Consider the following 26,983-nt stretch of genomic DNA (forward strand, 5'->3'; position numbering starts at 1 on the left):
TGACTGGTAGGCAGTTACTGAATTATTTGGAGTTCTTCCTGTACCTACCTATGACTTCGTCTTCTCAGCATTGAGCTACTCATATCTAGAAGGAAGCCATTTGGTATCAATAATACTTCTGTGGTCTTACTTTCAGGACTCCCTAATAAGACAGCTATGAATGTTTTTTGTCTTTCCTAGCATTTAATCAACGAGATAGTATTTGTACTTAGTGCTGTTGAAGAGAGAGGTTACTCTCAATGGGTCTTCTTTCTCTGCTTCCTTTCCCTTTGACACAGAGAAAACACTAGCCTCTTTTGGGAGGCACATTATTTCTTTACAGGAATTTGGCGGCAAGGTAAAGGGAAGCCATTAAATAGAGATACTGAAAGGGAACCAAAGTAATGATAAAAGAGTAATGATTGTCACAAAGAAGATCTAATAAGAATTACCTTTATATGGAGAAAACAGCATAGAAACACTTAGGAGAAAGGAGCTGATGTTAGCTCTCAAGTTCTGGGTAAGAGATGTCACTTGTTTTACTGTCTGTCTGTAGGCAGGATGATTTAGATTTCTTCTTCAATCCTAAAAAGGTGTTAAGAAAAACATAATCTAGTGAGGCTAGTCAGTTTGTGAGGCTTAGCCTCTGAGGAGCAACTAAAAGTAAAGCTCCTTTTCTGGTGTTCAGAGACAATCAGTTAGAATGAAGTAGGGGAAGATTTGGGTTTTCTTGAGAGAGGGCAGGAAAGAAGACACTAACATCCAGGTACGTGTCCTTGGTTGCTGGAGGATTTCCTGCATTTCACTTGAGGTTGTAGGTGGCCCAGCCTTCTGATGAGGAGTACCAAAGGCTTTAGTTAGGGGCTTCTCTGTGCTCCTCTTGGTTTTCTTGGCCTGCGGTTCAGATTCTGCTAAGTGCTGGCAGATCCTTTGATTGGGCAGATTTCCTCACTTGTGTTAGGCCTGATCGGTGATGTTACTGACCTTAGCCCAGACTGGAAATGTGTCCAGGTGGAAGAGGCTAACACCCCAGGTGTTGATAGCCACCATCACTATCACCAGGCCAATGACATTGACCCCCAGACCAGCTTTCACCTGTAGGACACAAACCAGCATACCTGGTCACTGGCCATGCAGCCACACAGATCCCCAAGTGGCCCCATCCATGTCCCTAGTCTAAACCTGGCCTGTGACATGATCACAGCTCCACCCTCTTGGCCCTAATTTGTTTGAATTGCTGCCTGGGGTGCTTTAGTGTAGTCTTGTAGCTAAGACACAGGCTGGAAGTACATGAAAGAGTAGGAATTGAGGCTAGAAGAGGCTGATCAGAATTATTTCAGCTTTTTTCTTGCAGCACTCAACTATAAATGGAAGCCCAGAGGTAGGTTATTTGAGACATCACCATATGTTCTTGTGTTCTGCAATTTATAGGAATAAAAGACAATGGAAGGGATTAAAAATACTGTAGAGGCATACAACAGAGGATTTGGACAGGCAGAAGAAAAAATCAAACAGGAATATACGACATTCAAATCTCACAGAAGAGCAGATAAAGTAATTCAAAAAATCTGAGCAGCGTCTCAGGGTACTGAGTGACAACATGAAGTGCACCAATGTATGCATCATGGGTATCCCAGAAGAAGGGGAAAAGGGCAGAAAGAATATTTGAGGAAATTATGACTGAAATTTCTCAAATCTTACTAAAGAGGTAAATAACACATGTCCAAGAAGCGCAATATAATTCAAACAGAAAAAATCCTAATAGACATAATCAGAGATAATAATCAGAATAACAGATACCAAAGATAGATTCCTGAAAGCAGCAAGAGAAAAGCAATTTATCACAAGGGGACAGCAATAAGATTAAGTATTGATTTCTCATCAGAAACTGACGGTTTGAAAATGTTTATGTACCCTAGAAAAAACATGTTTTAATCCTAATCCCATTTTGTAAAGGCAGCTGTTTCTTCTAATCCCTATTCAGTACGGTATGTTTGCAGCTGTAATTAGATCATCTCCCTGGAGATGTGACTCAATCAAGAATGGTTGTTCAACTGGATTAGGTGGAGATGTGTCTCCACCCATTTGGGTGGGTCTTGATTAGTTTACTGGAATCCTATAAAAAAGGAAACATTTCAGAGAAAAAGGAAATTCTGAGAGAGGAGAACGACATAGCCATGAGAAGCAGAGAGCCCACCAGCTAGCAACCTTTGGAAATGAAGGAAAATGTGCAAGGAAATGCCTCCTGGGGAGCTCCATGAAAGGAAGTTGGAGAGAAAGCTAACAGCTGATGCCATGTTCACCACATGTCTTTCCAGATGAGAGAGCAACCCTGACCCTGTTTGCCATGTGCCTTCTCATTTAAGAGAGAGACCCTGAACTTCAGCGGCCTTTTTGAACCAAGGTATCTTTCCGTGGATGCCTTTGATTGGACATTCTATAGACTTGCTTTAATTGGGATATTATCTTGGCCTTAGAACTGTAAACTAGCAACTTATTAAATTCCCCTTTTTAAAGCCATTCCATTTCTGGTATTTGCATTCCGGCAGCTAGCAAACTACAACAGAAACCATGGAGGCAAGAAGTGGCATGATATATTTAAGGTACTGAAAGAGAAAAGCTGCCAACCAGGAATTCTATATCTGGCAAAACAGTCTTTCAAAAATGAGGGGGAGTTTAAATACTTACAGATAGACGTTGAGAGAGTTTGTGAACTAGAGATATGCTTTACAATAAACAATAAAGAGTACTACAGGCTGACAGGAAAAGACAGGAGAGAGGGGCTTGGAGGAGAGTGTAGAAATGAAGAATATCATTAAGGATGACTAAAAGGGTAAGAATAGACAAAAATAAGATATGACATATAAAAAGCAAAGGATAAAATGGTTGAAGTAAGTGCTACCTTTACAGTAATAACATTGAGAGTTCGTGGATTAAACTCCCCAATCAAAAGACACAGATTGGCAGAATGGATAAAAAGTATGATCCATTTATTTGCTGTCTACAAGACTCACCTTAGGCCCAAGGATGCAAATAAGTTGAAGGTGGAAGGCTGGAAAAAGACATTCCATGTAAATAGTAACCAAAAAAGAGTAGGTGTAGTGTAGTTATATTAATATTGACAAAATAGACTTTAAATGCAAAACTTATAAGTGACAAGAATGATATTACTAAAAGGGGCATTCCAATAAAATGATCACAAATATGTATGGACTTAACTAGGATGTCCCAAAATACATGAAGCAAACACCAGAACAACTGAAGGGAGAATTAGATATTGTTACAATAATAGTTGGAGACATCAATACACCACTCCCATCAATAGACAGAACAATAGACAGGATCGGTAAGGAAACAGAACCTGAATAAGATGATAATATACCTAAGAGACATAAATAGAACATTGCCATACAGCAGGATATGAATTCTCAAGTGCTCATGGATCACTGTCCAGGACAGACTACATGTTGGGTCACAGAAAAGTCTCGGTAAATTTAAAAAGATTGTACAATGCACTTTCTCTGACCATAGTAGAATGAAGCTAAGAATCAATAACAGAGAACAGGAAGATTCACAAATATATGCAGATTAAACAACACACTTGTAAACAATCAGTGGGTCAAAAAAAATTGCAAGAGAAATTGGTAAATAACTTGAGACGAATGAAAATGAGAACATGATATATCAAAACTTACGGAATGCAGTGAAGGCAGTGCTAAGAAAAATTTACAGCCCTATATAACTACATTAAAGAAGAAGAGCTAAAATCAAAGATCTAACTACACCTGGAGGAACTAAAAAAGGAACAACAAACTAATCCCAAAGCAAACAGAAGGAAAGAATAATGAAAATTAGAGAAGAAATAAAAGAAATTGAAAATAAAAAAACCAATAGAACTAACAAAACCAAAAGCTGGTTCATTGAGATCAATAAAATTAGCAAACACTTAACTAGACTGACAAAGAAAACATAGAAGATGCAAATAAATATCAGAAGTGAGAGAGGGGACATTAACTACTGATCCCACAGACATAAAAGGGTCATAAGAGGATACTGTGAGCAACTGCATTCCAACAAAAATTAGACAACCTAGATGAAATGGACAAATTCCTAGAAACATGAACAACTTACCCTGACTAGAAGAAGTAGAAGACCTCAGTAGACCAATTACAAGTAAAGAGATAAAAAACATTCCAACAAAAACTTTCCAACAAAGAAAAGCCCAGGTCCAGATGGCTTCATAGGTTAATTCTACCAATCATTCTAAGAATCAATACCTGTCCAACTCAAACTCTTCCAAAAAAGTTGAAGAGGAGGGAACACTCCTTAACTCATTCTACAAAGTCAACATCACCCTCACACCAAAGCCTGATAAAGATACTACAAGAAAAGAAAATTAGACTAATTTCTCTAATTTGAATGTAAAAATCCTCAACAAAATACTTGCAAATCAAATTCAGTAGGACATTAAAAGAATTATACACTATGATCAAGTGGGTTTTATCCCAGGTATGCAAGAAAAAAGCAATCCCATTACTAAGTATATACCTAGAATTGAAAGCAGGGACATGAATAGACATTTGCATACTGATGTTTGTAGTGGCATTATTCATAATTTCCAAAAGATGGAAGTAACCCAAGTGTCCATCAACCTATGAATGGATAAACAAAATGTGTATACATATAGTGGAATATTATTCAGCTATAAGAAGGAATAAATTCCTAATGCATGTGAAAACATGGATAAACCTTGAGGACATTATGTTGAATGAAATAATCCAGAACAAAAGGACATTTTGTTTAATCTCACTAATATGAACTAATTAAAAGAAGCAAATTCATAGTTAGAACATAGGTTATTAGGAGATAGAATGAGGTTAGAGAATGGGGAGCTGATGCTTGCTTTGTACAAAATTTCTAATTAGGTTGATTGTAAACATTTGGAAAGGATAAAGGTGATTGTAGCACATTATTGTGAGGATAATTGTGTGTGAGTGTAGTTGAAAGGGAAAGTTTAGGTATGTATATCATTAAAAGGAAAACTACAGGATGAAACATGGGACTGTGTAACAATGAACCCTGTTGTGAATGATGGACTGTGGTTAGTAGTAGAAATTTTAAAAATGTTCTTCCTGAACTAAAACAAACGCATGTCACTATAAAAAGTTGTTAATAAAAGTGTTGCTTATGTGAAAAAAATCACCTAATGCAAACTGTCAACTATAATAAACAGTAATGTTTTAATATTCTTTCATTAATTGTAACAAGGGTACACACCATTGCTAAGTGTCAACAATAGGGGAATGTAAAGGGTAAGGGATTTTCTATTTGGACTGATGGAAATGCTCTAAAATTGAATGTGGTGATGAATGCACAACTATGATTATAATGAGAGCCACTGATTGTATAAAGCGTGAATGTATCTTAGCAAAACTGCTTTAAAAGAAAAGGTTCTGCAGCTAAATGATAGGGAAATATGTAAAACAAAACAGCAGATTTCTTTTAAAGTCAGATCTCAGAGCCTTTAATGTGTTAATATACATGGGGAACTTTTAGGAGATGCTATATATATATATATTTGGGGGGATTACAATTCCACAATTTTAGGTTTTTACTTCTAGCTGCTCTAAGATACTCAAGACTAAAAAAATATCAATGTCATGATTTAGCAATTGTACTTGTTTGTTAAACCCTACATTCTCTGTATAACTCCACCATCAACTTTGATCTTTCTCATATTTGGGCTATATCTATTCTAAATTTTTCATGTTGGAAGGGCTCTCAATAATATGGGGTAGAGAGATGGAACTAGCTGATGTTCTGGAGAGGCTGGCTCCTCTAGGTTTCAGTGCTTATCTAGTCCAGGGACCCATCTGAAAGTTGTAGGTTTCTGGAAAATTACTCTAGTGCCTGGAACCTTTGTAGAATCTTATCAATTGCCCTAGGTGTTCTTTAGGATTGGCTGGAATGGTTTTGGTTGGGGGTTGGCAAGTTATCATAGGTAGCAATGTCTAACTTCCAGAGTAGTCTTGCGTAAGAGTGACCTCCAGAGTAGTCTCTTGACTCTGAACTCTCTCAGCTACTGATACCTCGAGATGCTTTATTATATGGAGCCTTTGCCACTGTTCCCTTTTTGGCTTTTCATGGGAGTAGTGTACCTTGGATTCATTTGTGGAAACAGGTCAGCTGCCTCTGCTCAGTCTTTTCACAGGAAGGTGGCACAGGAGTGGTAACTGAAGTGGGGGCAATTGTTTCTTTCTTCTGAGGGGATGTCACCTCAAGTGCCATGACTCTACATTTCTGCCATGGCTTTGATACAGGCTGAGGGTGAATGTGAGGGATGATGGGCTAGCATAGCCAGGGCCAGATGGAAAAGGGTGTATGGTAAGCATATCTGGTATCCTACCAGGAAGTTACCAAGCATATGGTGCATGGCCAAAATAAACCCAATAGTTGGCATTAAGTTGGGAAAGTTGCAAGAGAAAAATGAATGCTAGGAAATTGTTCCAAGCAAATGACTGGACATGTCCTCTGTCCCCTGCCTTCTGACCCAAGCCCTGGACTTATTAATCAACCTTGCCCCCTGGGCTTTTTAGCATGGAGAACCATCTTTGCTTCATAGCACACAAGGGGTCAGGTTCTAAAGGAGCTAAATTAAGGTTATTCAGAGCTGAAAGGGACCACATTAGAGCATCTAGTTTGAATTTCTTTGTTCAGAAGATAAGGAAATTGAACATGTGAGTTTGAGCCCAGCTGGGAATAGAATCCAGGACTTGTTCATTTCTTGTCATCTGGTGCTTTTGAAAATATACCATCTTTAGCCATTTGACTCTAGTGTAGAAAGCTGGGGGATGAGCAGTGGGGCACAAGCAGAGAGGGACCGGGAAAGAAGAGTTGAGGCAAAGGTTAGTATAAGTAGACTGAGGGTTATGTAAGCAAGATATGAGTAGGAGAGAAGGATGATCATTAACTCCCTTCAAATAAGTATTAGAGATGGCATAGGTGAGCAGTTTGAATGGTAGAAAGGGACTGAATGTCTGCTACCAACCTGAAGCTCATTCTTCCTTTCCTCCATTTGATATATACAGGACTGCTGAGAAGGATTTTGGATTCTAGTGCAAAATTTTTTTCAGATCCTCAGATGGTCCCTGTCAGATAGTCAGGCTCCAGCAACTTGTATTAGTTTTTTCTCTTTCTTTCCCCACCCCATCAGCCTGGATATTAGGAAGCATAACAATAGGTATAGGTTGAGGAAAGGTCCAACAGTAAAATCAGTGGCAAAATGTCTCCTCAATGCCATCCTTGGTGAACCCAGATGAAAACAAAGAAGTGAGCTATGGATGGTTCCTTTTGCCATAGTTGATCTGGAGGTTCTTCCTTGGGGGAGAGTTTAACAGAAGGATCCTGTTCTCACAAAAAAATTTTCACCATCTAGGTTTATGTAATTTCTCAAACTTCTTTTCTATGAATAAACCAGCTTATTTTTGAATGAATATTCCCACTGTTCTAATGAAACTGATAACAAAGACTGCTGCAAGCACATGCCTTCTGGAAGGGCTTTCTCTATCCATGTACCCATATTTTCTCCCCAATAAGGGCTAGGGAGAGCACATTATTGCTATTCTTGGTGCTTATGGGCAAACCAAAACCCATCTTCTGGTACCGTTCTTTGCTATGCTAGTCCAGGGACACTGCTACAAAATAGAAAACTCAGAAGGCTGTGGCCAGTAATCTCTCTCTTCTTATCTACTAGAGTCGGCAGTAAGAGACACACACAACTCACCATATCTTTGATCTGGCAGTGCCCATAGCTAAAGACGATGGCATTGGGGGGATTGCCCACAGGTAGCATCACTGCAAAGGAGATGCACATGGTAACTGGGATCAGGGTGTAGAGTGGATTAATGTGCAGCGTTTCAGACTAGAAGAAAGAATTCACAGAAATGGTAAGGATGAGATTAAACCTGCATTTTCTTTTTTTCCCATCATGAACATGCTTTCAATTATGGATCAGTGTTGGCTAGGCTTGGCTGGACAGTATGTGCTAAGGGTAGTTAGGTCACTCCCCTTAAGCAAATGGGCTGATGATGCTCCCTCACTTCCCATGAAGGTATGGGCTTTGAGTTACTTCCTAGAAAGGGATACTTAATTTCTTGGTGCTTGTCTAGGGAAGTGGCTTTTAAACTTTATCCTGTAGCTGAGAAATCCTTTCTTTAAGCAAAAATCTTGCATAAGTTACTTTGATTGAAGCAGAGATCACTCATCCTTGAGGTGCAGAACTATGGTTTTCTTCTCGATTAAGATTATTGTTTTATAGGGGATTTGAACCCATGATCTTGCCTTCAATGTTGCCAAGTTTTTACTAACTGAGCTCTCATGTTTGTCAACAAGTTAATGGAAAGGAGAAGCTGGAGACATCTGAGTAATGAGCAAAGAGAGATTGGCTAGGGAAAAGGTGATGTTTGGGGTTTGAAAGAGCAGGAGGATATTATATTATTGGGGGATGCTCTTCATTTCATAGGTTCCACTTCACAGAATGGAGCAGATGCAACATTGTGTCAGGTACATTACTTTTGGGACTGCTTTGTCATGCTAACATCTGACAGTTGCTTCCCTCTCCTTTTCCATTAATATCAAATTGTCTGATATTTCCTCTCCTTTTCCATTAATATCATGTCTGAGGCCATGGGATGAGGCTGACATTGCTCCCAAGTCTCAGAACCCCTTGGATAGTGAAATTGAGTGGAGGTGGTAATAATAGTTATTAGAGCTGTGGTCTTGGTCTCTGCAACTGTGTGTATTTCTGAGTGCATTTTGCCTCCACTTTTCTATGGTTACCTCTCAAACCCCACTGTTAGGACTTAGCTCAAGGGAGAAAGGTTCATGCTTATGGTAGGGATTTGGAGTCCCAGTGTTTTAAGGTTATTTTATCCATTCTTTTTTTCCATTTATGGTTGCTCATATGTCAATCCTAGTCTTTTGGAAAAGAGTTTTCAGAACTCTTGTTATGATTTATAAGCTTATCTATTTATCAATTGCCATTTGAAAAACTTCAGTTTTCAAACTGTGGTTTGAATACCAATCAGCAAATGCTGTGGGCAATAGGACAGAGTATAGCCATGGAATCTCCCTGGATCCAAGCCTACTGCTTCCAGTCCCCAGGAGAGCCCATCAGGAAATCTGGGAGCCCTGCTGTACTCACCAGGCTGCAAAGGATGGGCAGGAAGATGGTGATGGTGGCTGGGTTGCTTACAAACTCTGTGACAATGGACACAAGGACACATGCCAGCAAGGTGACAGCCCATGGTGGGAGGCTGCTCAGGGACAACATCTGATGCCCAATCCACGTGGAAAGGCCAGAGCTCTACAGTAAGAGAAGGCAATACAGTAAGAAGAAGGGAGGAAAATCACATTCCAAATGGAATTCTTAGACTTGAGAAGGTCAGGAATGTTGAAGGGCTCAAAGGGAACCCCAGGGGTCACCAAATTTGTTACTTTATCTTCAGGCTAACTGGAGCCAGAGGAATCCCTGGTTATGATTAGCTCATTCTCTTAGCCCAGAAAATTCTTCCCTCTAAACAATGTTCAGTTTGTAGAGCACAGGCTTTGGGTTTCCTGGCCAGTTATTGTCACCAGGCAGGGGTGCCTATCCACCCCAATTGCTGCAATTCTTAGGATTTTGGCATGACGCAGGGGTTGGAGACCTGTAAGTAATCACCCTCCTCAACTTCAGTCTCATTATTCTTTCTCTAGCTTCTTACAGTCACTCCCTATAGATTGAATCAACAGTGCTCTTGTGTCCTTTATGCAGAGTACCAAATGTAATCCTTAATTCTGCTTCTTTTTTAAAAATATTTTTATTGATAAAACTTAACATAGAAACATACAAACATTCTTAACATACAAACATTCCATACATGGTGTACAATCAATGGCCCACAATATCATCACACAGTTGTATATTCCTCACCATGATCATTTTTTTGAACATTTGTATCACTCCAGAAAAAGAAATTTAAAAATAAGGAAAAACTCATACATACCATATCTCTTGCCCTTCCCTCTCATTGACCAGCATCATTTCCATCTACTTAATTTATTTTAACTTTTGTTCCCCCTATTACTTGTTTATTTTTATCCATACTTTTTACTCATCTGCCAATACCCTAGATAAAAAGAGCATCAGACATAAGGTTTTCACAAAATCACACAGTCACATTGTATAAGCTATATCATTATACAATCATCTTCAAGAAACAAGGCTATGGAACACAGCTCTACAGTTTCAGGTACTTCCCTCTAGCCACTCCAGTAGACCATAAACTAAAAAGGGGATAACTGTATAATGCATAAAAATAACCTCTCAACTCTGTTTGAAATCTCTCAGCCACTGACACTGTATTTTTTCTGATTTCTCTCTTTCTTCTTTTGGTCAAGAAGGTTTTCTCAATACTTTGATGTTGGGTCCTGGCTCATCCTGGGATTTTTGACCCATGTTGCCAGGGAGATTTACACCCTGGGAGTCATGTCCCCCGTAGTGGGGGAGGGCAGTGACTTTACATGCTGCGTCGGCTTAGAGAGGTGCAGAAAGAGGCCCCATCTGAGCAACAAAAGAGTTTCTCTTGGGGTGACTCTCTTTTTTTTTTTTGCATGGGCACCAGGAATCAAACCTCGGTCTCCAGCATGGCAGGCGAGAACTCTGCCTGCTGAGCCATCATGGCCCGCCCTCTGGGGGTGACTCTTAAGGCTAATTTTAAGTAGGCTCAGCCTGTCCTTTCCAGGAATAAGTTTCACAGCAGCAAACCCCAAGATCGAGGGCTCAGCCTATTGATTTGGTTGTCCCCACTGCTTGAGAGCATATCAGTAATTCTCCAAATGGGGAAGGTGAATATTTCCCCCTTTCTCCCCATTTCCCCACGGGGACTTTGAAAATACTTCTTTATTCACTGTCCAGATCACTCTGGGATTTATCAGGGCATCACACTAACCTGGACAAACCAACAAAATCTCATGCCCTATTCAAGATTCCATGTAGTTATTACGGTGTTCAACTAAACTGACCATACAAGTTAAATTAGGAAATGTACTACCCAAAATATAAATTTTGCACCAGATAAAAATCTCTCCCTTTAATCTCACACAGAAGTTGAAGTTTTAAAACATCAATGATATCATCCTATACCCAATCTTCTGCTATATCTTAATCCTATCCAGATCAGCTTCATTCATATCTCTACTTGATGTGTGATCACTTTTTCAACTTTTAAATAGTTCCTGTATGGGGAACTGCTAAGTTTCATAGCTTCAGAGCTCTTTAATTCTTCTTTTGAACCCCATTTGCTCATCACCTGAGAAACAGAAACATTTTCCAACATGTTTGAGTAGTAACATTTCGTATAGGTCTTACAGGGATAAGGGACAAGTGGGCAGTACTGAATATTGCAAATTTTACATGAGTAATGTGGGGGGAGGAGGATTTAAAATCAGTCTCCATTTAGCAGGGAAGGTGCCTCCTTGTTGGTTTATAAGCATAGGCATTCAGCCCCAACCTGTTTTAATGTTCAAATCCCATCATGGCTAACATTAGATTCTACTACCTGCTAGTCCTTTTGATGACATAAGACATGCAGGCATATTGCCGTTCCTGAATCTTTTCCATTATCAACATTTATATGCATCCAATCAGGTAAATGAAATTCCCATTTGGAATAATTAACTTTGTTGGAAGATGTGCACCTGCCAAAGGTGAGGGCTGATCCTCCCCACCCTGGCCCCCCAAAGAAGTTCACCACTGAGTTTTTAACTAAAAATCCCCAGGATGCCATATGAATTGTCCCTCCCTCCACCTCTCCATGCTCTCTCCTATAAATGACTTCCTCTGACTTTTTTTTTGGGGGGGGAGGTGTCCTAGAGATGGCAAATTCCATTCAGAAACAGGGAGTAGGGGTAAAGTGCCAGTTTGAAGCTATTATGTACCCCAGAAAAAACATGTCCTTCAATCCTCATTCAATATTGCTGGGTGGGAGCTCTTTGATTGTTTACATGGAGATGTGACCCACCCAGTTGTGGGTGGTAACTTTTGATTAGATGGCTTCCATGGAAATGTGCCTCTACCCATTCAAGGTGGGGTTGCTTACTGGAGCCCTTTAAAAGAGAATCATTTTGGAAAAAGCTTTAGAAAAGACGAGCCCAGACAGCCAGAGATCTTTGGAGATCCATAATGAAAACACCCCCAGGGAAGCTCTATGAAATGGAAAGAGAAAGCCAGCAGACATCACCATGTGCCTTTCCAGCTGACAGAAGTGTTCTGAATCCATCAGCCTTTCTTGAATCAAGGCATCTTTACCTGGACGTCTAAGTTTGGACATTTTCATGGCCTTAGAACTGTAAACTTGAAACTTAATAAATTCCCCTCTTTAAAAGCCATTCCATTTCTGGTATATTGCATTCCAACAGCTTTTACAAACTAAATCAGGTAGTAAGTGAGGTGAGACATTTTATGGTTCCTCAGCTATAAGTCCTACTTCATTTTACTAAAGATAGTCTTCACTATACTATCAACAAGGTACTTACTCTTCTCTTTGCCTAATCCATCAAAAGCTCATATAATCTATACAGCACCCTGGACAACACATATCAAGCTTACAGACAACTAATGACCAAAGTCCTTCAGAATATTTCTGTTCATAGCCATTGAAACTTGGAGCACTTTTCTTTCTTTTTTCTCTGGGCTGACTGATAGTTGCAAATCCAGTATATGGGAACAAGTATTAATTAACAGTTGGTGTTAATTAAGGCTTATGGGAACGCTGTAATTTCTCTCTTGTAGCATGTTAAACCAGACAAAGTCAGGGGAAAGAGTAGCTGAAAGAGCAGTTAGCTGAGTAGAAACATGTTTTTAAAGAAATGTGTTTTATTTACTATGTACTCTAAATAGTGCTTATAAGTAAAGTGAAATAATTTAATGGCAATTATTTTTTTTCCAGCAGAAAAATTTTTGTACTATAATTTGAAATAAATTGAAAATTTAGATTGCAAAATTAGAAAAAACACAATGAACCGTAGTGAGTCTTAAGGAGAGAAACCAACGTGACAAGGGGGTCACTACTTCTATGAGAAGTGGTTAAAGGAGCTAAGGGAACTTTAGCCAGGGTAAAAAAGGTGATCAAGGGGGGCCTAGTAACTGTCTTCATTATTTTAATAATTGTTACCTGGGAGAGGGTTCCAGAGAACCGGGCCAGAACCAACAGTGAAAGACATACAGGAGACCTGGACTCAAAGTAAACTACTATTCTTTGGTCCCTGTGTATGGAGTGCCCATCACTGCAGGTATTCAAACCAAGGTTCCTTCCAATTGTAGGATTCTGCGACCCTATAGTTAATCACATAGATAGCATTATACCGACAACGAATGGTCACCAAAAGTGAGCCAAGTTTAGAATGTTTAATGCACATGGGGAAGGTGGAGTGAGAAATAGTCTGAACGTTAGCCTGATTCATTCCTGGAATTGTTTCCTTGTTCAGGGAGGCTAGCACTTGAAGAATTTTCATCTATCCCCCACCACCCCATCCCGAATATTCCTTAAAAGATCCCATCTCAAATCCTCCTAATCAGGTAGCATTTACATCAGCTTTAGCATAAATTCACCAAAGCTCCTAGTCTATGCATATGTACTGACTGATTGATTTCCCTGTGTACTCTTGGGGGTTGCTGTGCCCTTACAGACACACCTCCTATCACCCTTAGGCCTCCAATAAATCTTGGGTTTGTGGCAGTGTGGGCCCCATAAATGAAGAGTGAATGCCTATGTACCACAGGTCCATTGTGGAGCTGATCTGTAACTATTTGTTCCCAGCAGTGCTAACTTAGAAACTCAGGGTGGGATAGACCTCCATTCCTGGTTTTACTGCTTCTCAGTTACTCAGGTCAATATTCACCTCTTCCCCACTTAGCTTCTTTAAATTTTTTCTCCCAGAGCTGTAGTGATTCATTAGGTAAAGCTACCAGAAACATATTTGACCTAATAAGAGCAAAATTCTGGGGTTACCTTGCTACCAGAAGCCAGAGCATAACCTCCTCCCACCAGAATGACAATCTCCCAGGGCATGGTCTTCTGGAAGTCCTTCCATGTAATGATGGGCTCCATCCCCATTGAGGGCTCCTGGTTCTCCCCTAGATCACAGATAAAGAGAAATATAGAGTCTCTTAGAATCTAATGGACATGATTTGTAGAGATGGGGACCTAACTGATAATTTGGATGGCTGCTATGCTATTCTGGGGGGAGTAGGGAGGAGGAGTTTGAAGGGCTTTATTAAGACTACTTCAAAGATCTCTGATTTGGGTATTATTTTACCAGAACCAGTCCCAGCTTCTTCCCTTGAACCTTCTCTCACCGTCATTCATTTTTCCAAAGCAGGGTTTCTTAGCTGGAATCAGGAAGAGGAGGAAACCCAGGAAGACAGAGACTGTAGCATCAGTGCGGTAGCCTTTCCTAGCAAAAAAGATAAGTGTGGCTGGAAAAGGAGGATCAGGAAGTAAATGGGAGTAACCAATGTCTCAGGACAGTGAACAAAATGCCTCTTTCTGGGACTTAGTCTAGAGGTGACACTAATCTTATTTCCTCCCAACAGTTGTTGCCATACTAAGCAATGAGTGGATTGAATGGGCGATGATTAATGTCTTAAGGCAGGGATTGGCTGGGGTCAGTGTCTTAGTGTAAATTTATAGATCCACTAATTAGGATGAGTCTTGGTAGGAGTGTCAAGAGTTGTTTAGATAAAGGAGAATAAAAAAAGATGAGTCCTCTCAAGAAGGCCACACTTCCAGAAACAGGTTATCACATGAGTAGTGCATGCTGGAGAGTCTAGGGTCTATGGCACTGCGCCTCAGGACATCCACAGGGGCAGCCAGGTTAAGTTTGCCTCTCCTTAGTGCCTTCCTTTCTTCCCCAGGCCTGAGCCACTCCATTGCCATACTTTCATAGCATTTGGTACTTTAAAGGATTTTTCTCCTTGAACTCACAACAATCTATGAGATAACTGAGGTTCCAAGACCTTTTATAACAAGACCAGGGTCATACAGCTGGTAAGAACAGGATTACAACCCCAGACTGGGACTCCAAACATTGTATGTCTTCCCGACTTCTGCTTGATTTGTAGAGTTAGGGACCTAATTGATGGAATGGATAATTCCTAAAAAGAGTACATGTCTCAAGGAACAAAATGTCTCTTGGCTTCATGTCTCTTCCTAAGAGTCTATGAAGAGACACTGGGGATTACTACCTGAAGAATCTAGGTGAGGGACTGTTCTTAAAGAGGAGATGATATCACTTACTTTTCAAAGAAAGAATCCCAGCCAGGGACAAAGCCAGGCTCCCGGGTAAACCACAGTACAGTCATCAAGATGAAGAAAACCCCAGTCACCATTTCAGGGTAGCTGTAAAATAAAACATAAAGACGCATTCCAGGGACTGAGATTTCTTTCAGTTTTTTTTTTTCGCTTTGCTCCTGGATGCTCCTGTTATTCAATACTGGGGACAATAGAAGGCAGTTACTGCATAACCACTATGAATGGCTGAAAATGAAGTGAGAAGAGGACCCAGATATTGCAAGAAAAATACTAAATTAACCATGTTTACTGGAGAAATTTAGGTGGAAGGGAAAGATAACAGAGCATTATTTGTAAAGTAATTTTGAATATAGCCTATGAAGGGATATACTCTCAAACACTGGGAATAGTAATTGGTACTATCTTTGCGAGGCAATCTGACAGTATGTATCAGGAGACTTAAAAATGGTCATTCCTTTAGTGTAATAAAATAATCAGAAATCCACATTAAAGCATTACTTATAAGAAAATGGAAATAACTAAATATCCAATGATATTTCATGACATTGGATACATTTTGCTATAACTTTATATTACAGTGAGATGCACCTATCATCATGCTTCCAAAGAAGAGTTAAGGATATGGGAAAATAATAACCATATAATTCTAAGTGAAAAAAGGCAAGGTATAAATCTATGTACAGTATAGACTGAATTGTACAAAAAGAATACATATAATTGTGCACAAAACAGATATGGAAGGGAGTACATCACATTAACAGTGTTAATTGTTAACACCAGGATTCTAGGAAGAAAAGTAAATTTTATATTTTCTTTATACTTTTCTACATTTTCTAAATTTTTAATAATGAACATATATTCCTTTATAAATTAAAGAAAGGTTTAAAACTACCGTTTATACCAGAACACTTTTATCAAGTCAAAGTTGTACCAGCCATTTGCCATAAAAGGAGAAATATCAGTAAATAGGATGGATTCTGGGTCTCCATGGAAAAGCTACAGGAATGGTTGAGAGTTGTTTAGTGATTTCCTGGACACTCTGTCCTCAAGTGTGTATGTGATGCTGGCTTTTGCTCTAAATATAGTACTCAGCCCTCCTGTCCCCTAGGAGTGATCACTAGTCCATTGTGGTAGCCCCTACTGAGCAATGTGGGGAGTTACAGGGAATTCAGCATGTTCCAACAGGGTGGTTTTGTTGTCTTTTCGATGGCTCTTTCTCCAGCTGCCCCTAAATCCAACACTCTATTCACATACAACAGCTATACCATGGACTCCAAATATAGACCAGAGGAAGGGTAGCCATCTGAAATCTGGGCCAGCTAGATTTCGGCATTAAAAAGCATCTTCTAAATGCCTGGATTCACAGTTTCGGAAAACTCCCCCAGCTTAAAAGACTGTCAAGAACAAGGCTGCTTTTATGCTCACTTTACCTGCCATGTTTTCCCTTCTGAAGGAGAGACGGTGAATGGCTGATTTTTACCTAATGTCTCCCAGCTTTTCATATTCCTCTTGGATCCTCTTCTCCGACAACTCCTCCCTCTTGGTCTTCTTCTTCTTGCTGAGAGAACAGGTCTCTTTAAAACTGAGAAGGGAGAAGGAGCAAAAGAATAAAGAACACAAACTTCTGAGGCCCAGAGAAAATAAAAAATTAAGCAAATACTAAATGATTTGCTTACTGTGATCACTTTTCTCTTTCCTCAGATATTCTGCCCCTCTACCACTTGCCCATTCCTATACCTTTTATCTTCCAAGTTACACAGCCACTCATCCACCTTCCCCCAACTTCTGGGTATATGCATATGAACATATCTCTGGTATATCCATATTGGGTTATATTTATAGATTTGTGGAAGTGTATTTATATGGGTTTCTGTTTACTTGTCTGTTAAAACAGAATTACTTGTCTTTGTGTTTATAAGCGAGAATCAATATAGAGACATGGCTTGTCTGGGGTGAAAGCGTGTGTTATTTTTTTAAGAGCAACACTGGAATTATAAAGTGTAAAGCCATTTTGATTTGACAACAGTCTCTGAGTGCAGAACAAAAGTCAGTTCAGAGAACATTCCTTGACCAATGGGAGTGTTGGGTTTCATGCATTAATAACAAAATATCATATATATCTTTCTTTTATGTGTGTGAAACTAATGATTTGGAGTAAACTGAGGTTATAAAGAAAAAGCTTTCTAAGCAGATTAATATTAGAAATAATATTCAAGGGGAATGTCTAACTTGTTACTGTGAGGGATTTCGGCATATTTCATTCAAACTACTAAGAATATACCACTCATATCTATAAAATTAAGCTTAAGGCAACTTCTACTTAGTCATATTTCTTTAGAAGTTAGCTAGAATCACTCTATATGTTTTAAGAGCAATAAAATTACACTGAACACTCTCTAATCTAGACATTTTAGAAAGCAAATAGGCCCTCTAACCCATTAGTTGGAATTAACATTTCATTGTAGAGTTTATAATGAAATGCAAAGTTTATGCACAGTTAGAGTGGCTAGAACAGAGAATGTGCAACTCCCATTCCAGCCCACTCATTCTCATTCCTATAGACCCTCCTTGAATCTTCCAGGGCTTAAGCCATGACCTCTGGATTGATTGACAGGAGAGCGTCCCATCCTGTCAGGGCCTTGGAACTCACTTGCAGCCCAGGAACAGCCAATGCATCCAGAACCAGCTGACCACCAGCATGATGAGGGATATGGGGAAGCTGAAGAGGAACCAGGTCCCGAAGTTTACTACCTCTGCAGCTGGATACTGGCTGGTGGTAAAGAAGATGTCAGTAATTAGAAAAATATGGATTTCCATATGCTTTTTGGGGGCAATCAGCTCCTTAAGGGGACAGAGTATGGCTAAAGTGTAGATATAATGATATCAATATATAAAACATTGCTTATCTAGAACTCATTTGGCAATTGCAACTCTCCAGCCAAGAATCAGGAATTAAGCTTGCAAATGCATATAAGGAACCAAAATTGATAAAGCTAAAGTGAATATCTTTAATATTCAGAGAATTACTCCAAACCTATTTACCTGTAATTTTTTTTGGAGTTGCATGGTCTGGGAATCGAACTGAGCTCTCCCACATGCAGGCAAGCATTCTACCACTGAACCACCTGTGCAACCCCTATTTACCTATAATTTACATAAAGAGTCTGATAAAAGCACTCTACTGTTTTTAAGAGAACAGAAAAATTATCAAGACCATAAATTAGTAGGGGGTGTAGGTGAAACTTCTGATTTGAAGATGATGACATACATCTTCTTCTCACTCTAAGGGGACAAAGAGTGTGAGAAATAAAAAACGGATCCCAAACTGGTAGACAACTGGCATCCAATACCCCAAATAGGCAGGAGAGAAAGAGAGGGGATGCGAGAGGAAACACAGAAAGGGCTCAGACAGCTGCAGATCTGAGAAAAAGCTGGAAAGGAATACCTCTGTAAGGTAAGCGCCCATCCTGAAGTATAAAACCCGAATCCCTTGTTTTCCAAAATGAGAATGCGAAAGGCAGTCTTGTGTGCTTTGTTTGTCAAGTCACTAAAGGAATATGAGTTTTGACTGAGGGACATGTGTAGCAAATTTTAGAGAACTTTGGGCACGGGGAGCCTCCTGAGGGTTTCAGGTGTTGACTGTGGTCATAGGAGAACCTGGGCTTGAACACTGAGTCTTTCATCACCATCCACTGCTCTCTTAGGGTTCTCCCATCAAATTTAACTACAACAACTTGGTTTCTTTTCCCTCTTGATACAGAAACTGTTCTATTCTTATTTTCTGCTATACCTATAGCACCAACTCCACTTCCTGTTTTGTACTAGATGTTAAATAAATATTTGTGGGCTGAGTGAATTACTTACCTGTTGAAGTGTTCCAGGAAAATGAGGCTAGTGGAGGTGCCAATGATGGTGGTCAGGCCCCCAATGGTAGCGGCATAGGATATGCTCAGAGAGAGGCACTTACAGATCATTTGGTCATGCTGGGATCTGTATTTTCCATTCAGCTCCTGGTTCCTGGGGTTGAGGGTCAGGACTAGTGGCTTTTCCTACCAAAGGAAAATCAGTAAATCCCTCCTTCCCATCCTGGGCTGTCCAGCACAAAAAAACCATGAGAAGCAAGAGGCACCACAGTGCGGTGAATTTGATGCTTGTGCATCAAAAGGACAAATCCCAATCTCAGTTCTACCATTTACCAACTTGGGCATACCTCTGAGCTTCAGTTTGTTCTTCTGTAAAATGGAGAAAATAATATTTTCTCTGCTAGATTGTTGTGAAGAGTAAATGAAGTAACACATCTAAAGTACTTAGACTTCCTGGCATTCAACGAATGGCAGACTATTATTTTGTTGTTATTAATATTATTATAGACATTTTTTTACTTGAACTCCAGTAAAACTGGATGCTCTTAACTTTAAGAAACAAGAGATAGTTGTTCTATGTGGAGTTAGAATGACAGTCCTGATTGGGAGATGAATGAAAAATGAGTCAGATAACAGAAAGAATCTAACTTTCACAGGTGGAGTGGGCTGAAGTATATGATTCTCTGTTCTCTTCCTTCTTCACTCTTTTCTCCTTCTCGCCCTACCTGCTTTTCCTTTCCCATTTTCCTTCCTCCTTGCGTATAAGCCTCAGCCTCACTGTGGTCTTCACATGTCCTACTTGGTTCAGATGATGGCCTTTCAGGGTCAAAGAGGCTGCTGACCTCTGGTCTCATGTGTACTAGTGAAGCCCCCTCCAGGTCTGACCACTCCTTACTGATTCGCCACAAGACTAGCAGAGGCATGGAACAATGCAGCAGTCCAGGTCCAAGGAAAACCATAGGGAAGAAGCTACTTTGCCACATTTCTCAAAGCCCACATTTCTCAAAGCCCTTATCCACTGCCCCCTCTTCTTAGGAAGGTCCAGGCAAGCCAGAGGCTGGACCCTTCAAAGCCTCCTTGAAAGATTCACTGATTATACCAGTTGGAAGAGACATCATAGATTGTCTGATTTTCAGTGGTTTTCTATGATCCTTTTCTTCAAATTAAATTTTACATGGAACCCCCATATATATATATAAAACACAAATGTAGCACTTAATTTGCATACATCTATTTTATAACTGGAAGTATACCGTGGTGGTTAATTGCATATAGCCAGGGAGCTTTAGATTTGAATCAAGGCCCTCCCCTCACTAGCTCTGAGGTCTTGGGCATATGATTTCATCTCTCTCCCTTATGTGAAAAATAGAACTCAAAACCGCTACCTCATTGAAGCAAGGGAACACCAAAAAGAAAATGCTTAGCATAGTGCTTGGTATACACTAAGTGTTTAGCAAGTGGTGACAGTTATGATGATGATGGATGTTAAGCAACTGAGATTATTTTGATGAACACAAAAAATTGAAATCAAGGGTTATAAATGATAGTTGCAATTTATACCAGCCTCAGCATCCATTTTCTTTCTTCATTTTGTTCAGTGGTACAATACCAGGAAAATCCTTATTCATACAGAAAAGTAGTTGCCTCACAATCTCAGGATTCTCAAATAAGACATTTGCAGTGTCCCTGAAGCACCTTTGAGAACACTTTGAAAACCTCCAAGTTAGGCCTAGCCTTAGCCTTTACAGTTGAAAAAACTGGGGTTCAGAAGGTAGATGTGATCTGCTGAAGTCAACAGTGAGTCAGTTGTTCTATCCTCATGACGCATGCAGGCCAAACATGTGTGTGGGTAAAGAGTGCCTGGTTATAGCTCACTAACACAGACCTGATGCCTCACAACTTCAAGACCTGTGTCCCTTGGGAAGTTCAAGGCATTTCATGTAGGAACCAAGATCAGAGTGTGGAATTCCGTTACCTGGGATGGGTGCTGCTTCTTGCCCTGGAGGTTTGCTGTGTTGATGGTTCTGGTGATCGTGGGCACACCATTCAGGTTCTGTGGGACAAAGGCCAGCACACCATCAGGAAGAGGATGTGAGAAAAAACAACAGAAACGAAACAAAAAACAAAAAATGAGAAGAGGACATGGTGGATCTGGTGTCTAGGGAGGTACCACCTACCTGTGCCAGAGGCATCTCATGCCTCAGGACTGTGGGATCAGAGACCAGAAGCCACGGAGAGCCTGCACTGGAAGCTATCTCAACCATACCTGTTCCTTTCACAGGTTCCTGTACACCCTGGAGTCAAGCACCCCCTTTTGAAGAGGCTTTTAAAACTTGACAAAGTTTAGGGTAACCTGACCTTGTGTGCTTCATTAGCCAGTGAAGAACCCTTCATTTTTTATAACATAAAGACAATGAAAAAAAATCTTACCACAACAAATAAGGGCATAGTTGCATTGGCTTTTACCCCTCTCATTAAGAGATATAAAACCAGCTTTGAACGAAAGGGGTAAGACAGACTAGCAGTGGGGCAGGTAAACTTTGTTTTCCCCTATAAATGTGTCCCTTTTTCAAATTAAGATTTTTATAAATGGAGTCTCCACTGAAAGGAATCCTCAGGCCATATTTATGACTCTTTTTGGCTTGAATGACTAAATATTGAATTTGCATGAAAAAAGGTAAACCTGGGCTTTATGCAGCTAAACCTGGTACTCAGGGCTAGGGTTCGTAACTATGCAAGACCCTTCCCAGAAGACCAACTAGCCCTTCTAATGTCCAGGCTGGCTATGGGTACCTCTCTGCTCTTTACTCAGAGGAGGCTGCTGTGCTCTAAGACAAACTGCCAGCAACTCTGTCACTTGAGGGACTTTCAAGTGACCCCAAAGCACAGAAAAAAATCCCAAACCATACCTTGTTCTGCATCAGAGAAGTGAAGTCTGCAGTTGGTGTGCTAGAACAAAGCAAAGGAAACAGGACAAAAGCAACAGTGGACCAGACTTCATGAAATGGGAATTCTCCCCACACATGGAGTAATTTGGTATGACTGACTTATTCACTCTAGACTCCCAGTATTCAGAACCACAAAAAAGCCTGATCTCACCCTAATTCTTCCTCAATTTCTGAAGATGCTGTCAGGATTCGTGGGAACAGGGTCCTGCTTCTTTCTGAGGGCAGAGGCAGCACTTTCCTTTTAAAGAAATACACCCCCAATAACAGCTAACATGAAGTGCTTACTGGGCGCCAAGCACCATGCCCAGCATGTAAATATGGACTTTCAGCCTCACAACAGATCCATGATGCAGATTGTGACTACCTCCATTTGCAGACTAGGAAACCAGACAGACAAAAGTTAGGAATTCTTAAGGGCACTGGGATGGTACATGATGGAGCTGAAAGGAACCCATCTCTGACTGGAGATCCTGTGCCTCTGGCCATTTTCTCACTGGTTGACTCAGTGAAGGTCACCGTAGAAGAGAAACTTGTGTAGTTCCTCTCTCAGGCATAGGCACAGGGAGGGCCTGGACTGTACATGGTGAAAGACAAGTGAAAATGAGAAGATGGGGTAGAATTTCCCTTTGGCAACTGCATGTGCGGAGCCCCTCCCATACTTTTTGGTCCCCCAACTTTTGCCTAGAGTACAAGGGAAGAGGGAATTTAACTGACAGCGTCACTGATGTACACTGACATAACATGGATATTTCCTACCTGTCTTAGTTCTGAGGACAGTGGGTGCTTTCAGAGGTGTCAGACATTCCCATTCAGGATTGGAGTTCTGTAGTTTTCCCTCATCTCCAGGTTATGTCAAGAGGCAGAAGCCATCCCAGAACAAAGAGGGTATAGGGAATGAAGTACTAGGGCACAGAACCAAGTGGGAGGTAGGGGAATGAGTGGTCATTCCAGAGCACACCCATCAGGATGGTTGCAATGCAGAGGATGCACTACGGGGATCTCCTAAAGAATCCTGAAGGTGCTCCACAAGTGAATGAGCCAGGGTCACAGAGGGCACCAACTCCATAGACTAATACATTCCCAGACAAGACCCTTCTTGTCCCTTTATCTTTCCTTCAGCCTACAGCCTCTGCTTTCACCCTGGAGAAGTCAGAAACAGCAGAGTGAGTGGGAGAGGAGGAGGAAAGAGGGAGGTTGATTGAAAGAAGAGTCGAATGCCTTGCCTAGTCACTGCTACTCTGTTATTCTGCAGGCATGGGCAGGGTGGTGGGGGGTGTGGACCTGGGAGGAAGAGGGGAGAAGCTTTGGATGAGAGACTGAAGTTTTAGTATGCATCTGGACTAGACAGTAGAGTATTTGAAAGTGAGATTGTTCTAATACCTGAAAGGATCCATAAGAGATGGGATTTGCCTGAAATATCATCTAAGGGTGGAGGAGGAAATATGACACAATCAAAGACAGTAGTGGGAGAAAAAGTTATTTCATGATGGCGCTGTATTGAGTCCAGCCAAATATATGTTAGTTTCAGTCATTATGAGTTCTCTATATTTTATGGAAAGGGCAAATTGCAAAGCTAACCTCTATTAAAAATCCAACTTTTAAATATGTAATATTCTTCACGAAATCACATTTTGATATAGATTTCCAAAAGAACTTAGCTGTTAATAAATCTGCCTCATATGAATGTTTGGGACTGTATTTCTCCTTTTTTAGCTTCTTCTTTCCATATCATATGGCACTCTCACCAGTTGTCCCCCAACCATGTTATCTAATTTTTCTTTGCCATATCTAACAAGATCATATCTAATATCTATAAAGTACCTTGTGGTGCTCCAACAATCTTCAGTAACATCTACTGTGTGACTATTTTTCCATTAGTAGATTAAATATATTATCTGCCTAAGATGGACATCAATTTAGATGAAACTCTGCTTGTTAGATTTATGAACAATTCATTTATTTTCTCAGATTCAGTGCAGTCTTCTTATTTCCTCTTCATCATTGCAATCCCTGTGATTAAGGGAGTCATTCTCGAGATTTTGGCAAGTGTCTCCTACTTATGAAAATTAAATGTGTGTGTGGGGAGAGCTGTGTGGTAATATGGGGAGCTTTGTCCATACATTTGAAAGGGCTGTCTGTGGCCCCGAGCCCCATCTTTCCCAACCCTCTCTTTCTTGGACCTGGGCCTAGAAGGAAGACAGTCATACTTACTCTTCATTGACAAAGATGAGTTCCAGAGAAGGTTGACTATTATTTTCATCAATACCTACAGTAGCAAAGGAAAGTAGGAAGTGAGAATATAGAGGCTGGAATTGATGCTATAAGTCAGAGAGCAGTTCTGGGGCTCAGGGCTACTGGTGAATGGGGAAACGAGTGCATTGAAGACTCCTATTGATGGCTCTGGTGCATGACTGTTCCCCTTCCTTCTCCTCTGAAGGTAATGAGAGGCTCAAGGACCCATGTAGGCCTTAGGGTTCTGTCACAACCGTTGAGCATTTGGGCAGAAAGGAACAGTGATAGCTCCTGTAGTGAGGGAGGAAGGAAGAGCTGGAGATGGTTAATCATAGGGAAGCTTCAGGTTATATGATCTGGTATGGAGAAGAGAGGAGAGGGAAGAGGAAGCAGCAGAAGGTGATGGGGAGGGCCATTGGGGGCAGGCAATAAGCTGGGCAGAATCACAGGAAGAGACTAGCAAGAGGGCCTAGTAAGGAGGGCGGAAGAGAAAAGGGCAGATGAACTCCAGCAAACTGTACTGATGGGCTCAGCCTCTTCAGCTCTGGAGTTCCCCTCCACAAGCTGTTCGTCCTCAGCACTGATCAGCTCCTGCAGCACAGCCTCCACTATGGGCATAACCATGGCGGTGGTGGAGGTGTTGGAGAGCCACATGGACAGCAGTGTGGTGCAGCACATGAAGCAGAGCAGCAGCCTGGAAGGTAGAGAGGGCCAGGGTGGAGCAATGAGAGAATGGCCATCTCCCAGGGTGTGGGGCAGGAACACTGATAAGAGAGTCCGTGGGCTAAGCTTGGCCAAACTGCGGACCAAGCAGAACTGCCTTGGGGTCTTCAACAAACCTGGTGGTACTGGCCTAGAGGACCATGGCTCCATGAACTCGGGTTTTTATGTCATCCAGAGAACTATTCAGTTTTGTATTCCCAATGCTTAGCAAAGAGTAAGCATTAAATAAATATTTGTTAAATGAATGAATCACACTTCATGGGCCGATGGCTTTAGCCAGGCAAAAAAGCCCTTACTTAGGCAACGAATAGCTTTGGTAGTATGATCCAGGGTGTGGGCGTACTGAACTCAGTGATGCTGCATGCTTGTTTTTGTGTTTAAGGAATTCCCTCTTAGCCAGCAATTCTATGAGTATAATTACATTCCTTGTTTTATAGCGAATCACTCTAGTCATTTGCGGCTAAATAGAGATTAACATTTGGATCGCCGTTCTGTCCACTACTTGTCCCAATGTCAACATGCTGGAAGTATAGATCCTACAGGAACAGATGTGTCCCACATCAGTGTTTATGTGCAGTTTCTCAGCAGATATCTTAAAGAGTTTACTCTTGAAGGAAAACACTAATAAAGATATTCCTTAAATTATTTCTCTTTGCTATGAAAAACATTATGTAACATGTCTGTGCAGATACTGTTTTAGTTTCTGTAAGACAAGCCAAGATAAAAGCTACTCTTGTTTATTATTCTAGGTTGAAGTATTGACTTTGCACAAATTGGGGCCAGTACATTATCATGTGGGTTATGTCCCAGTGGGCCAAAATCCTGGTGGTGTTTTGTTTAGGTTGACAGTTTCATGTGTTTGTCTGTCCTGTATACACACTGGCAAACAGAGAGCACCATAGGAGGTGGAAACTTGTGTGATGAGATAAATAGGAGAAGAGTGGAAACTCAAGTGGGATAAAAATTCTTGAAGATGGTACTCAGAGGTTTGAAACAGCCACGGAATCCCAACATGTGCTGAAATGCCACTGCATGCCTCATGTGGGGTACAAGACCATGGCTGAGCAAGAGAGGTGAATTAACCGATAGTTAACAGCCCACATGACAATCTGGGAACCAGGACATCTGTTTAAGCACAACCCATATTCATCTTAATTTATAAGGCTGCTTACAAATGCCCTATTATTTATTTATACTCTATTTGATCCTGAAGGAGCCAGGGCCACTCACATAAAATGTAGCAAGATAACTGTAGGCAGAAGGAGGTGAGGAGAGTATTCCAAAGGGAAGACAAGAGTATGGCTATCCAATGGGGCAAGACCGAGGCTGTCCCATTGGGTAGCCCAATTGTCCATGCTGACTTTCCTGCACATTTACTAAGGGTGGAAGTCTCTGCCACTTGGCCTAACTGACAGTAGAATAAAAAGTGGAAACCGCTCAGGGCAGGGAAATGCATTGCAGACGCCATGTCAAATGCACATGCAAACTGAGTCTATGGTCTGAACTGAGGAAAACAGAAACTCAGGGTGGATGGAAGGAAACATCCAGGTCTTGTTCACAAGGGAGGAGAAACCCACTTCCTTGTCTAGCTTGTTCTCTAATCTACCTGGAAAAGCTTGGGGAAAAATGTGTTGGTCTATTACTTAATAAACAGTTTATATTGTGTAACCTGCTGCCCTTACAATCTAGGTTATGCAGGTGACTCATTTAGATGATGATGATAACACATCAGTTGTTTCACAAAGAGAAAAATCTCCATTCCCAATCACAGGCTGCATCTTGCACTCCAGCTCCTCTTACCGGAGCCCCACTGCCCTGGTGCCCTTCCTCCCCTTTAATAGGAAAACGCCTTGAAGCGCATGCCCTGCTGAGAACCAGGTCACAGTTC

At 40.8% G+C, this 26,983-nt stretch overlaps 1 protein-coding gene across 3 annotated transcripts in view; it reads right to left on the reverse strand.

The window, feature by feature from the left end:
• Nucleotides 1–507: 507 nt before the first annotated feature.
• SLC13A4 (solute carrier family 13 member 4) overlaps nucleotides 508–26,983 on the reverse strand; it is a 49,209-nt gene continuing 22,733 nt past the window's right edge. For 2 of the 3 annotated variants that reach the window (XM_077142541.1, XM_077142448.1), the window contains 13 exons: nucleotides 24,894–25,066; nucleotides 24,352–24,406; nucleotides 22,102–22,141; nucleotides 21,168–21,245; nucleotides 19,194–19,378; nucleotides 17,980–18,099; nucleotides 16,810–16,911; nucleotides 15,315–15,416; nucleotides 14,375–14,472; nucleotides 14,028–14,152; nucleotides 9,182–9,343; nucleotides 7,763–7,900; nucleotides 508–1,074 (listed from right to left, as the gene is read on the reverse strand). In XM_077142541.1, the coding sequence (XP_076998656.1) occupies nucleotides 937–1,074; nucleotides 7,763–7,900; nucleotides 9,182–9,343; nucleotides 14,028–14,152; nucleotides 14,375–14,472; nucleotides 15,315–15,416; nucleotides 16,810–16,911; nucleotides 17,980–18,099; nucleotides 19,194–19,378; nucleotides 21,168–21,245; nucleotides 22,102–22,141; nucleotides 24,352–24,406; nucleotides 24,894–25,066 (1,516 nt within the window). In that variant the 3' untranslated portion in view covers nucleotides 508–936. Of the gene's footprint in view, nucleotides 1,075–7,762; nucleotides 7,901–9,181; nucleotides 9,344–14,027; nucleotides 14,153–14,374; nucleotides 14,473–15,314; nucleotides 15,417–16,809; nucleotides 16,912–17,979; nucleotides 18,100–19,193; nucleotides 19,379–21,167; nucleotides 21,246–22,101; nucleotides 22,142–24,351; nucleotides 24,407–24,893; nucleotides 25,067–26,983 lie in introns of those variants that run through there. The other variant, XM_077142623.1, reaches the window with a different exon arrangement.

Source organism: Tamandua tetradactyla, chromosome 1, assembly GCF_023851605.1.
Source record: "Tamandua tetradactyla isolate mTamTet1 chromosome 1, mTamTet1.pri, whole genome shotgun sequence".
In the NCBI taxonomy this organism is placed as follows: Eukaryota; Metazoa; Chordata; class Mammalia; order Pilosa; family Myrmecophagidae; genus Tamandua; species Tamandua tetradactyla.